The sequence below is a fragment of the Artemia sp. Qi Xiang Cuo genome, chromosome 16 (assembly GCF_049724085.1).
Source record: "Artemia sp. Qi Xiang Cuo chromosome 16, ASM4972408v1, whole genome shotgun sequence".
NCBI classification, from domain to species: Eukaryota; Metazoa; Arthropoda; class Branchiopoda; order Anostraca; family Artemiidae; genus Artemia; species Artemia sp. Qi Xiang Cuo.
Genome location: NC_142809.1, coordinates 15697662 through 15711086, shown reverse-complemented (window position 1 = coordinate 15711086; position 13425 = coordinate 15697662). Strand labels below are relative to the sequence as shown.

The following is a 13425-nucleotide window of genomic DNA, read 5'->3' as shown; positions in this document are numbered from 1 at the left end:
TTTGCTTATGTGCTTCCTTTATAGGTAGTGGGTCTCCATTAAATGATTATATTCAAACCTGAAGTCTGACGAGGGAATACGTTACATGGTGTGAGAAGTGGGACAGCCCACCCTGCGCCACAATTGACTGGTCATTAAACAATTTCAAAACCTCATGGAAGCAGTTTTGCCAACATGCTGAATTGATGTTTACAGGACCTTTGTCTGGAAAAAGTTAAAGTGTTAAGTGCTCATACTTGTTGATATGGGTTGGAGAAAAGGGGCGAGATATATTTAATACATATCAAATTGCAGAAACAGAAAAGAAAAAAGTGGATGCATATCTGAAAAAATTAAGTGAGCATATTGAACCCATCTCAAACCCTATCTTCTCTTGATTCAATTTTCACAAACGAAATCAAAAAGAAGGAGAGACAATTGAATCATATGTGACAGCACTAAAGCTATTGGCCATAGATTGTGATTTTGGAAACAGTTCAGATGAAATGGTGAGAGATAGATTGGTATTTGGTGCGCAAAGTGACAGGATAAGAGAAAGACTGTTAAGTGAAGGTGGAACACTGACACTAATAAAAGCTATTGAAACAAATTGAGCAATTGCAACAGTAGGGGAGACCCATGCAAAAATGTAAAACAAACCAGGAACCATTGCTCTAAAACAAGAAGTGGAAGCCATATGCAAACAAAAGGTGTTACAAAAGACAATGACAGCCAGCTGTTATTTTTGTGGGAATGCATACTCCCGTGAACACAAATGCCCTGCAAAAGGAAAAATCTGTGCCAAATGTTGGAAGCCAAACCATTTTGCAAAGGTTTGCAAAAGCAGGTCAGTCAACAAATCTGAAGGTTTTCCCACTGAGAATGAAGAAAATAACCAGTTCTTCATTGAATCTATTGACTCTAGAATTGATTCAGTGTGAAAGCCAATGATTATAGTTAACCTACCTGAACACCACCAAGACATAAACTTCAAAATTGATAAAGGACCTGATGCAAACATTCTCCCAGGAAACATATTTAAGTCATTGAAACCAAGGCCTACTTTGATTCCCAGTAAGGATATCCTAACAAGCTATAGCGGATGCAGCCTAAAGGTACTCGGAATTGCACAAATGGTGATTCAGTATAAGGACCAAGAACCACAGGCCCATGCATTTCATGTTGTGGAAACCAACAAAGGTCCAATACTTAGTCAACAAACAAGTGAACAGATGAACGTGATAAAATTTGTGCTCAGCTTATCATGTGATAAGGTACCATATAAGGGTTCAATCAGACCTGAAGTGAAACAGATCCTTGAGGAGTATGATGATGTATTCCATGGTATTGGCACATTGCCTGGAAAATGTCACATTTACTTAAAGGAAGGATCAGTGCCAACTGTCCAGCCACCTACGAGTTCCCTATGCCCTTCAACCAAAATTAAAAGAAGAACTTGACAGACTAGAAAACCTTGGCATCATAGAGAAGGTAAAGAAACCAACAGATTGGGTCAATTCCATTGTTCTGGTTAAGAAACCAGATGGTACAATCTGGATTTGCCTGGATCTGGTAGATTTGAGTAAATGCATAAAACGTCCACATCACCCTATTCATAGTTTGACGATATTGCAGTAAAATGTGCAGGAGCAGAGCGTTTTTTCAAGACTGATGCTAGAAATGGCTATTGGTCAATGGTTTTGGATGAGGAGTCTGCTGATTTAACCATTTTCAATGCCACATTTGGAAGATACAGATTCAAGAGATATCCTTTTGGGCTCATATCAGCTCAGGATGAGTACCAAAAACAGATAGAAAAGGCATTTGAAAATATTGATATTGGACTGATTATTGATGATGTTGCTGGAATGGCTAGCAGTACAAAAGAGCATGATAGGAAGCTGAGGAAAGTTCTGGAAAGGGATAGTGAGAAAGGCATCAAGTTCAATAAAGAAAAGTGTCTGTTTGATGCTGAAGCTATCCCCTATTTTGGTCATATACTGACAAAAGGAGGTACGAGACCTGATCCTTCCAAACTTAGAGCAATCAAGGAAATGCCAGCTCCAAAAAGCAAAGATGAGTTGCAGACTCTTCTAGGCATGTTCACCTATCTGTCAAGATATATTCCTGCCCTCTCTACCTTAAACCAACCACTTCAGGAATTAGGAAAGGCCAAGGAGTTTGAATGGAAAGCAGTACACAACCAGGCCAGAATCCAGGAAGCCATTTGCAGCAATCTTGCATATTTTGATACTGAAAGCACTGTGGTAGAAGTGATAACAGATGCATCACAGCATGGACTTGGCGCCCAGTTGATTGCAGATCATTCAACAGTAGCCTCTGCTTCCAGGTCTCTGAGTGATACTGAAAAGCAGTACTCTCAAATAGAAAAGGAACTGATGGGCATTGTATTTGCCTGTACACATTTGTGGTAGAAAGATCATTGTGACAACAGATCACAAACCACTAGAGGCAATTTTGTCCAAACCTATAAGCAGAGCACCATCCAGAATGCAAAGAATGATGCTAGTGCTCCAACAATATGAACTATCATTTCAGTACTGCCCTGGCAAAGAGATCCCTGTAGCAGATGCCTTATCATGGATGCACTTACCAGATCAACACCCAGAAATCCAAATCGAAGGAGAAGTAGCTATTCATGCATTCTTTAGAGATATTCCTGTGAGCAAAAACAAACTAGAGAATATCTGTGAGGAAACAATGAGAGATAGTGAGCTAAAAACACTATCAGATATCATTGAATCTGACTGGCCTAATGAGCGAAGATGAGTCCCATCTATAATTCTACAATATTGGAACAACATGGAACAGGCATTGCTCCATCACCCTCTATTGCCACTTCTTTCTTCAGCCAGAGCGCTCATATATGGTACATATGGAAGATGGCAGCTTGCATTGTAGAAACAGACGCCACCTACATCCCAGGTTGGAACCAGTTACAACCAAGTCAGCACTTACACCAACATATCCAGCAAAGGCCAGATATTTAAACCAGTACCCAGAACAAGACATACACCCAAATGAAGTGGCAATAGAGGGTGATGGGGCAATGCCTGTTCCAATGCTGGAATGCCTAGCAGTAGCAACAAGGTTGAAATACCAAACATTAGGGAAGAGAAAGAAAGGGAAGTATTAAGTCAAAGAGGTGAGCTCTCTCCTTGCACAGGAATACCACCTGAAACTAGAATACAAGCACTAACACTCCAGGGAAGAACCACGCACTCTGGTAGACTTTCCAAACCACTGGTTTGCATGAACTTGAGCATAGACTGCAACAATGACAACCACTGCCAGCCAGTCTGCGCATGATCCAAAATATTTCTACATGAGAAGAAATATGAAATATATTGCTTTTGCTTGCTTTTTATTGCTTTGTTATTTGCTTGTATTTTGTTTTTTGCTTATGTGCTTCCTTTATAGGAAGTGGGTCTCCATTAAATGATTATATTCAAACCTGAAGTCTGACAAGGGAATATGTTACAGGGGTAAAATTCCTTTCCAACAAAAATGATTATTATATTTGGAAAGAGCATAAAAAAGGCATCAAGCGGTATGTTTACATTATTTGTAAGTCAATAGCCTAATATGAACTGCAAAAAAATTACCAGCATAATTAACAGTAATATCATTTTCATATTTCTAGGGAAATCTAGGTACCTTTCCATTATGCGGATACCTAAAAAAAGTCAAGTTTGGTTAATGCTAATGAAATAAAACAAAATAGGATGAAAATATAGCCTAGGCTAGGCCTAGGCTAATATTCTATAAACAAATTTGGGGCTATATATTTGCACATTAGGGGGGGGGTACAGCATTGCATACATTAAATATGTAACCTAACCTAGGTACTTCCCCCCCCCCCCCTAAACCCCCCAAAAAACAGTTTAAATATAGGCTAGTTCCCAGAGTGAGCAACCCCTGAATACTTGTTTATACATCATCAGATAGCGTCAAATCTTTGATTTTGTCGAGTGGATGCCTCGAGTTTTCGTGATTGGTTTTTAGAGGTGTCCACATAATGGGAAAGTACCGAAATCTTCATACAGGTTCACTGGAACTAGGCCTATGTCTTAGATTAGGCCTATTACATAGCACTTAACAAGGAATTCAAACTTTACATACTGTTTGGAATTGTTCATATAATTCTCTTCGTTCTTCGTCCATAGTACCATAGTTAAATCCATTTGTAGTCATCTTAAATCCAAATAACCTACCCTATTCAAAATTGTTTTAACTCACTGTTCAATTCTGAGCACTGTTGCCACTAATTGATAATTTGGAAGTTTGAACTGACGAGCCTTTGACAGAGTCATCTAGAAACTCCACTAAGTATTATTTGTATAGACAGCAGTACCTCTGAGAAAACACACCCACATCTGTTGTCAGTCGTGTGGCAGCGAGGACAAACTGTTTTTTGCTTCTGATTCATACATTTATGGAGGATAAGTCCCACTGAATCATGTTGGCTCAGTAAATGATAAATATAAAATCTTTTGGGGAAATTTTTGGTGACTTCATTAAGTTTCTAATTAAAAGATAAATATAACATTCTTTTTCCAAATAAAATAATCTCCACTGTGACAGTTGACCCTTAATCCTAAGAATTACTTTAATTTCACATGTTTCTTTAAAATCCTAAGCAACCCACGGCACCAATTCTTGCGTATGTGCCTACAAGAGAAGAAAATGATATGTCGTGGGTTGCTCTGATGTTCTTTTTCCTTTTTTTTAACTGCTTTTCATTAAGTAACCCACTTGGTGTAAAATTTAGTCTTCCAGGTAGAGACAAAAATATTTCCACTTTAGCTTTGCTATTTGCTTGATCCTGCTCCCCCCCTCTCCCAAGAAAATGCCAGGATTTTGGCTGTAAGCTCTTCATTAATATGCTATGCTAATTTTTTAATCTGGTATTATGAACCAATTTTTGACTTAATGAAATTTTTATCTTTTAGCTATCTAATATATCAACTTTCTTGAAGATTTACCAGCTCTTTTTACACAATATATGAGACAACTCAAGTACAGTGGAATAATTTTGTATAAATATCGGAGAGTGGGGGGGCCAAAGTTGGAGATGATTTTCTCAAGTTAATTAAAACTACAGTGAAAATGAAAAATCAGTACCCCATATAGTACCCCAAAGGCAAAGATATACTAAAGAAATCTGATCCATATCTGTGGATGTTTGAACTATATAAGCTTATCTTAGTTTTGACAAAATTTTTGAAGACACGAAATTTCAGCCTGGGGGGCAAACTGGGGTCTGGGGGGAGTTTCCCCCTTGTCCCATAGAAAATTACGCCCTGCTCAAGCGCTTCGTCAAATATAAAGTCCTTAGCTACATCCATTTATAGTATAATTTTGGTTGGAATTAGGTCACATAATATGTGTCGAGGGGTACCTAGTTGATGCAAACAGTAACGCTTCGTTTAAGAAAGAAAGTCAATTAATCTTTGCGGAAAAGATTTCAACTCTTTGTGTGAATGCAATATCATTAGCACAATGTTTCCCTACGATATTTACAATTTTCATAAAATCTTACTCTGTTATTCAAGTGAAAAAAACACTTTGTTGGTCTAAACTACTTAAAACCATTAAGTACTTTTGAACGACTAGTAAAATTCTTTGTATACTTTGAGTGTTTAGGAAAAGTCCACATGCAAATGGTAAGCTTAGTTCAGCATTGAAAGGTTAGTATATTCTAGTTGACTGCTATCATAATTTATGTTCAATTTGCTTGTTGTATGCAATTACTATTACTAACAGCTCACTACAGCACCGAGCCCCCTGAAGCTACTACAGTTGCGCAAATTATCCCCCCCCTTAAATCTGTTTACAAATTCGTCTTTACCCCTCCTATGTATCTCAATTTTCATTTCAATCCTTTCTTATGATCCATTCCTACCGCGTTCGGAGATGACTCGCTTTTCATTTGGCTCTAGACAGATAGCCAACAAGTACTATCTTTAGCAATCTGTAAAAAATGGTCTAGGCATTTAATATTTATTATCTCATAGCCCTAAAAGGTTTGTTCAGTTTACTGTTTGATATTTGGTCACTCTGACAAGCACCTGCAACTATCCTTAGACATTTTCTCTAGAAAACATTTATCAAATCTTCCACAGTTTTTCGAAGTGCCTAAGATTCAAAACCGTACCTGGCTACTGTCATTAAATTGGCTTCCAAAATCCTAATCTTGGTCTGTAGACTCATCTTCTGTTTCTCCCAAATACTCCAACTGTGAATAGCACCTTTCATATTGGCTACTATTTTACATTTTCTTTACATCCACCATCTTTAATACTGCCCACGTAAATAAATCTATCAACTTAATCAATTTTCTCTTTACTTTTATTTGTTCTTAGTCTAAAAGACAGAGTCTTCTTCGCATTAATTGTCCAACCTATTCTTGCATCCCGGATTCTCAAAACTTCCAAAAATTAATTTATTTCAGTGATTTTGGTAATGGAAGACATGGAAGACCGCACACATAGAAGACAATATTGAAAAATTCCACTACACATCATGGTTGCAGCATCTGCTGCAACCCAGTGAAGACTGAACTCTAGCTTATAGTAACGATAAATAATAATAAAAAATCTTTTTGAAACATAACCCTCAAGGGAGGAAGAATCAACTTTTGAAGGTGATTCATGAATACTAACTATCATTTAGATTAATTTTGATGGTAAAAGTTTATTACGAAAACAAATTTATGGAAATATCAAAACTACCCTGAAACTCCATAAGAGTGTTGTCGAAGGGAAAGGAAAAGTACACTACGAAAATCTTCATAGACGAAAAACCCGTATCCGATTCTAATTAACTAGTTCCAAAAAGTGTCTTTTTTGATTGATTGTCTTTTTCGCACATTGTATATTTTGATTTTGTTCAGTATCTCCCTCAAAATGTCTAAAAGTAGTCGCAAGCAAAATTAGTCACTATCGCAAGTAGTTGCGGTCATAGCTGCAAGTAGTCACAGTCGCAAGAAGTTGTAGCCTATGTCACAAGTTGCCACAGTTACAAGCAGTTGGAACCGCAAATAATCTTAGTTGCTGTCGCAAGTTGTCGCATTCGCAGTTGCAGATGCAAGTGGTCACAGTCATAAATAATTGTAGTCTCAGTCACGAGTAGTCACAGTTGCAGTCAAAGGTATTTGTCTCAATACTGGCCCTGAAAGTTCTAATTCAACACCCATAGCAGCTCCTAAGATATTGCAGATACGCCTTTTTGATAACCCTGATGTAAATAGTGTCTTTTGACTAATTTAACATTCCTCTCAGCATTCCCTGAAGTTTTACCCTAATACCATTGATTTTTTCTGACACACCTATGATCAGACTGCGTTCTCCTTTCCCAAGGATAAATCCTGTATGTAAGCAATGGGCAGATCCCATAATTTACAGACTTTTTCCCGGGGGCTGTAAGGGGTATGGTATCCGCGGAGGCATGGCTTTTAGACCTTTAAACTGTTTCGAACAAAATACCTATTTCAGAATTTTGATTAGTACTAAGGAACATGGTCGTAGGGAGGGAGGATCGAATCGAATTCAAATTTACATTAGATATGGCTGAAAAAGCAGATAGTTTGGAAAAAGCAGTTTATAAAACTCCATCACACTAACGACTGCCCCCCCCCAAGACAATATGCTGCCTAATGCTGCCTACGCCCATGCTAAGGAAGGTGTCTAAGAACGACAAGGGGGCCGTTTGCCCTTCAAGCACTTTTCAATGTGCTCTGAAAATTTAAACTTTATAACCTGATCCGTTACAGAGATATAGGATACGTCCTTTTGACAGCCAACACGCACATACTGTTTTTTTTTTCAACATCCCCGTCAACATATCCTGAAAGTAGTCGCAAACAGAAGTAGCTACAGTCGCAATTTGTCACAATCACAAGTCGTTGCAGTTGCAAGTAGTCACAGTCGCAGTTGCAGTCGCGGTAGTAGTCATATGAATCATTTATTTATTTGAATCATTTTGATGGACTTTGTCCTAAGGAGTACAATAAAGATAATGGGAGAACAAGAATCAATTGGGGAAGTAAAACTCTCCTAGATTTAGATTATGGGGAAAATTTAAGCATCCTAGATGAAAATGTTACCAAAATAAATGAACTTTTAGAGGTTTTAAGAGTTCAGAGTGCAAGAACAGGTTTGATAACCAATTTTAAGAAGACTAAGTCACTAAGACTAGAAATACGTGAAGGTAAACCAGAGATGATGCTGGGTATCAATAAGATTGATCAAGTCGACAGCTTCACTCACATAGGTAGTATCATAGGCAGCGCAATAGCGCTGCCTAAGAAAAGAACGATGTTGGCACAATGTATTATTTTTTTTTCTTGGTTTTAGACCAGGGCACTTCGTATCGAAGGAGTTGTCACAGAAAATTCGAAAAGGGCTCATTCGATTGGAGATTGGAGTGGCTTGTGCCCTTTTTAATAGTCGAAAGTGGTTGGAAGGCAACTAACACCCCTTCCACGCCCATCGCTTCCCCAAACACATCCAATCAAAATTTTGAGATAACTATTTTGTTCAGCGTAGTTGATTCCCAAATATAAATTATGTTTTTGAGGAGGACACTCCCCCACAGCCCTCAGGGCAAGGGTTTTAAGTTATGCTCTGGGGACATATAAGGTTGTCATAGAAAGCGTTGTCGTAAAAACTTCAAAAAAGGCTCGTTCAATTGGTAATTCAAAGGGCCAGTGTTCTTTTTAATAGTTGAAAAGGATTGGAGAGCAACTAACCCCCCTCTCACGCTCACCATTTCCCCAAACACATCCAATCAAAATTTTGAGATAGCCATTTTGATCAACGTAGTTGAAAGTTCTGGAAATTACGTCTTTGAGGATGACAACCCCTCAGCCCTCAGGGCAAGGGTTGTAAGTTATGTCCTGGGGACATATAAGGTTTTTTATAGAAAGCACTGTCATAGAAACTTCTAAAAGGGTTCATTAGATTGGAAATTGAAATGGCTAGTGCCTTTTTTAATAGTCAAAAGGGATTGGAAGGAAAGTAACACCCTCTCCACGCCTACCTTTTATCCAAACACATCCCATCAACATTTTGAGATAGCAATTTTGTTCAAAGTAGTTGAAAGGCCTGGAAATTATATCTTTGAGGATGACACTCCCCCCACAACCCTCGGGGTAAGGATTTTAAATTATGCCCTGGGGGCACATAAGGTTTTTTATTGAAAGCTTTGTCGTAGAAACTTGAAAAAGGGCTCATTCGATCGGAAATTTAAAGGGCTAGGGCGCTTTTTAATAATCAAAAATTATTGGATGGCAAGTAACCCCCTCTCGCGCCCACCATTTCCCCAAACAAATTCCAATCAAAATTTTGAAATAACTATTTCGTTCAACGTAGTTGAAACGCCTGGAAATTATGTCTCTGAGGATGACAACTCCCTCACAGCCCTCAGGGCAAGGGTTGTAAGTTCTACCTTGGGGCATATTAGGTTTTTATAGAAAGCGTTGTCGTAGAAACTTCAAAAAGGACTCATTTGAATGGAAATTGAAATGGCTCGTGCCTTTTTTAATAGTCGAAAGTGATTGGAAGGCAACTAACACCTCTTCCAAGCCTACCATTTATCCAAACACATCCAATAATAATTTTGAGATAGCAATTTTCTTCAACGTAGTTGAAAGTTCTGGAAATTATGTTTTTGAGGATGACCCCCCAGCCATCAGGGCAAGGGTTGTAAGTTATGCCCTGGGGGTATATAAGGTTTTTATTAAAAGTGTTGTCGTAGAGACTTCAAAAGGGCTCATTCGAATGGAAATTGAAAGGGCTAGTGCCTTTTTTAATAGTTGAAAGTGATTGGAGAGCAACTAACGCCCCTCTAACACCCACCATTTCGCCAAACACATCCAATCAAAATTTTGAGATAGCCATTTTGTTTAACGTAGTTGAAAGCTCTCGAAATTAGGTCTTTTAGAACGACAATACCTTCACAGGCCTCAGGGCAAGGGTTGTAATTTATGCCCTGGGGGCATATAAGGTGTTATAGAAAACGTTGTCGTAAAAACTCCAAAAGGGCTCATTCGATTGGAAATTGAAAGTGCTAGTGTCCTTTTTAATAGTAGAAAGTGATTGCAAGACGTGACATTTTTATAGTGAAGATTGATGTGAATACAATGTATTATTATTGTTTTCTTATTTTTGTTCAGACCAGGGTACTTCGTATCGAAGGAGTTGTCATAGGAACTTCGAAAAAGGCTCATTTGATTGAAAGTAGAAAGGAATAATGCCAGTTTTAATAGTTGAAAGTAATTGGAGGGCAACTAGTCCCCCCGCGCGCGCACCCTCCCATTGGCCCATTATGTTTAAAAACTAAATGTTGCCTTAAGTTTAAATCAAAATGCACTGTGTTAATGCTAATTCCCAATAAGGTATCTCAGCAGTATCCCAAAACGACTGAGGGTATTATGTTCAAACTTTCGGGGCTACTTCTGCTCTTTAAATTAAACCAATAAAAATAGCGTAAGTGTATCCAAGCTATCAAAGAAAGTAAACAGTTTTTTTTTGCGAATGGTATCAAATTTTCTTGTCAACTAGATTGTCAACTAAATGGTGTCAACTAGAGGAGATATGAAACTAAATTAAACACTACTATTTGTTTCCAGATTTTTAAAAGGGTATATGTTGTTAAAAACAGCTAAAAATTTTTCTCCAGCATACAAATAGCAGGCCAAACTATAAAGTCTTAAAAAAACGAAAAGAATTAAAGAATTATTTTCTTTTTCCCTGAAAAAATTATGTTAATATAAAACGAACAGAAATTAATTAAAAAAAACTTTTCCACAAAATAAGTTTTTCAAAGAAACGTAAAGAACTCCATTAAACCAAAAATAAGCAAAAATAAAATCAAATGCGGGCGATTATACTAAATACATATTAATGTGATACTCAAGAACTGCTTGAGGGTTGAAATGTTTGAAGGTAAATTTTTAAACTGTATCTCACACACAAGAAAGCCTCACGTTTTCTTCGTTGAAATATGGTAAAGAACAAACGAAAGGAAGTCATATAGTTGATTTCTTTAAATATTACATTATGCCCAATAAAAGTTATTTTTGAAATATACGTGTGCTATGACAATTCCAAAAAAAGATCACACACAGGAAAACGTCATCGTTTTTTTTTTTAGCTGGATATAGTAAAGAATGAACCTTAGAGAATCAGGATAGAATCACTCAAATGTATCTATAAAAAAGAGTAACATTTCTGAACAAAAGCAGGGAAATATCTGAAACCTATCCAGACACGGACTTACATCTGTGACTACTGCTACCTGAGACTGTGACTACTTGTGCCTCCGACTTTGGCTCCTTGGGACTGTAACGGTGACTACATGCATCTACGACTGTGATTACTTGCGACTGCAACTGTGACTGCTTTGACAATAACATCTTGTGATTGTGAATACTTGCGACTGCAACAACTTGCGACTCTGGCTGCAACTACTTGGGACTATGACTTCGAGCGACTGTGACTACCACCACTTATAAGTACGACTGTGACTGCTTGTGACCGTGAATACTTACGACTTCGACTGTGCGATCGTGATTACTTGTGACCCCGCAGCGGGTCGGTCGAAAACAGAATCAGCCGCTTTGTGGCGTGTTTGAAACAGGTTTCCTGCGGCCTGGCCGCTTCGAAACAAAAATGAATTCTTGTCGAAATGGGGCATGTTTAAGAGCTGACGTCACAAGACTTGTTTTGTTTCTTAAACTAATATGAAGGTAATGACATGCCAATTCTAAACCAAAAACGACTCTATGGAAATGCGGCACGTCTAGGCACTACGTCAAAAACTGGTTTTTGTCACAAAACTTGAATGTCTCTTGTTTTGGCTTTTGGCAAGGATACAAAGACATATCCATCGTATATATGGGTCTGCTAATTACGAATTATGGAGTTCGTACTTTGAATAGAAGATGGCATATGAGACGCGAATCTCTTATTTTTAAGTGGTATTTTGAAGTCTAATTTTGGATGTGTCAAACGTTCACAGGTCTAGATATATATTTGCAGGTACTGCAGATTATCCCATATACAGGTTTTAATGTGTCCTTCGCAGTGAAAATCAGTGACCGGTAGCACTAATTTATGAAAATTTGGGTGGGGGATATTTTCCACTGTTTGTGTTGCTCCAATAAATTACCAAAACAGGTTGTTTCAATAAGAATTCTTGCAAACGGTATTTTTATTAATCTAGAGGGTGGGTTAAAAAGTAGTTCTTAATTCAAAATTTGAATAAACTTGCCCTGAAAATCAGGAATGTTTAGCAAACTTTCACATGTCATACACTATTAACTGGAAAATTTGATTCAGGAGGCCCTTTTTAAGACTTTGGAAAAAAGCCTTAACTTTAGAGTAAAGAGCAGGGTATTGAGCAGGAGGCACCGCACATATATAATAATTTCTGTTTTTTTTAAGTTTTAGTGCTGCTCCTTACTTTCACTTGAAAAAATCGTTTTTCTTAAAATTTAATTTCTGATCGTTTTTCGAATAATAACGGGACACACAACTCCCCATTCATGGCAATTTCACCAAGGAAAACTCCCCCAAGGAAAGTTCCCACGCACAAGATAGTCCCCCCACGAATTTTACCTCGTAGAAGTTTATGCTCACTGCAAATGCCCCCCCCCCCAAAAAAAAAATCTTGTTCACTATTCTGGATGAAAAATTCTCTGAACATAATCTAACTCGAAAAAATACTTGTTTTTAACTTTATTTATGATAGTTTTTTTTAATTCATACCAAAAATTACCTCTATGTTGAAAATTTTTCAAAGGTCCTTCCCCTCCAACAGGAAGTTTTTTGTGTGGAAAATTTTACAGCAGAGAATTATTACTGATGATAGTTCTTCATGGATTATTTCTCATGAGGTAAATGAGTAAATTTTGCATATGAATTCAGCCAAACTTCCCCCCGTTTAAAATTTTTGTTGTAAAGTCAACCACCCCCCCCCCCACGATTTTCTGGCGTCCTCTTTCCCTTTTTTTTCTTTTCCTTTAGAATAAACTTGTAAATTTGGTCAATTATTGGCCCCTTTGTCACATTCCCCCCCGCCCCAAAGATTTTGCTCATTGGCGCTTTTGTCACATTGCCCCACCCCTCCCACCAAGATTTTGCTCTCGATCCGCCTCTGAACTAGAGGTCTCAATTGCTGATCTAATCAGCATCCTCCAGAGTATCAGTGATCACAAGGTGGAGTTGCAGATGACGAAGGGCAGTACCCCTTCCATATGTAATAGATCCTGCTCATTTTGGGATTTAATGATACTCTAATTTCATGATAACAGCGTAGACCAGAAATATTCCCAGAAAGCAGACCAAAAATCAACCCAGATACGTTTTTTAAAGTTTCTTTTGTCCCCTTCTCAAACAAAACATATCCCCCCCAAAATAA

At 37.8% G+C, this 13425-nt stretch overlaps 1 protein-coding gene across 1 annotated transcript in view; it reads right to left on the bottom strand.

Annotated features, from left to right (window-relative positions):
- Nucleotides 1–4260, bottom strand: part of Fim (plastin-2 fimbrin) — a 132386-nt gene extending 128126 nt beyond the window's left edge. Inside the window, exon 1 of the mRNA XM_089102669.1 lies at nt 4123–4260. Coding sequence (XP_088958795.1) covers nt 4123–4194 — 72 coding nt within the window. The 5' untranslated portion in view covers nt 4195–4260. The remainder of the gene's footprint in view (nt 1–4122) is intronic.
- Between the last annotated feature and the right edge of the window lie 9165 nt (nt 4261–13425).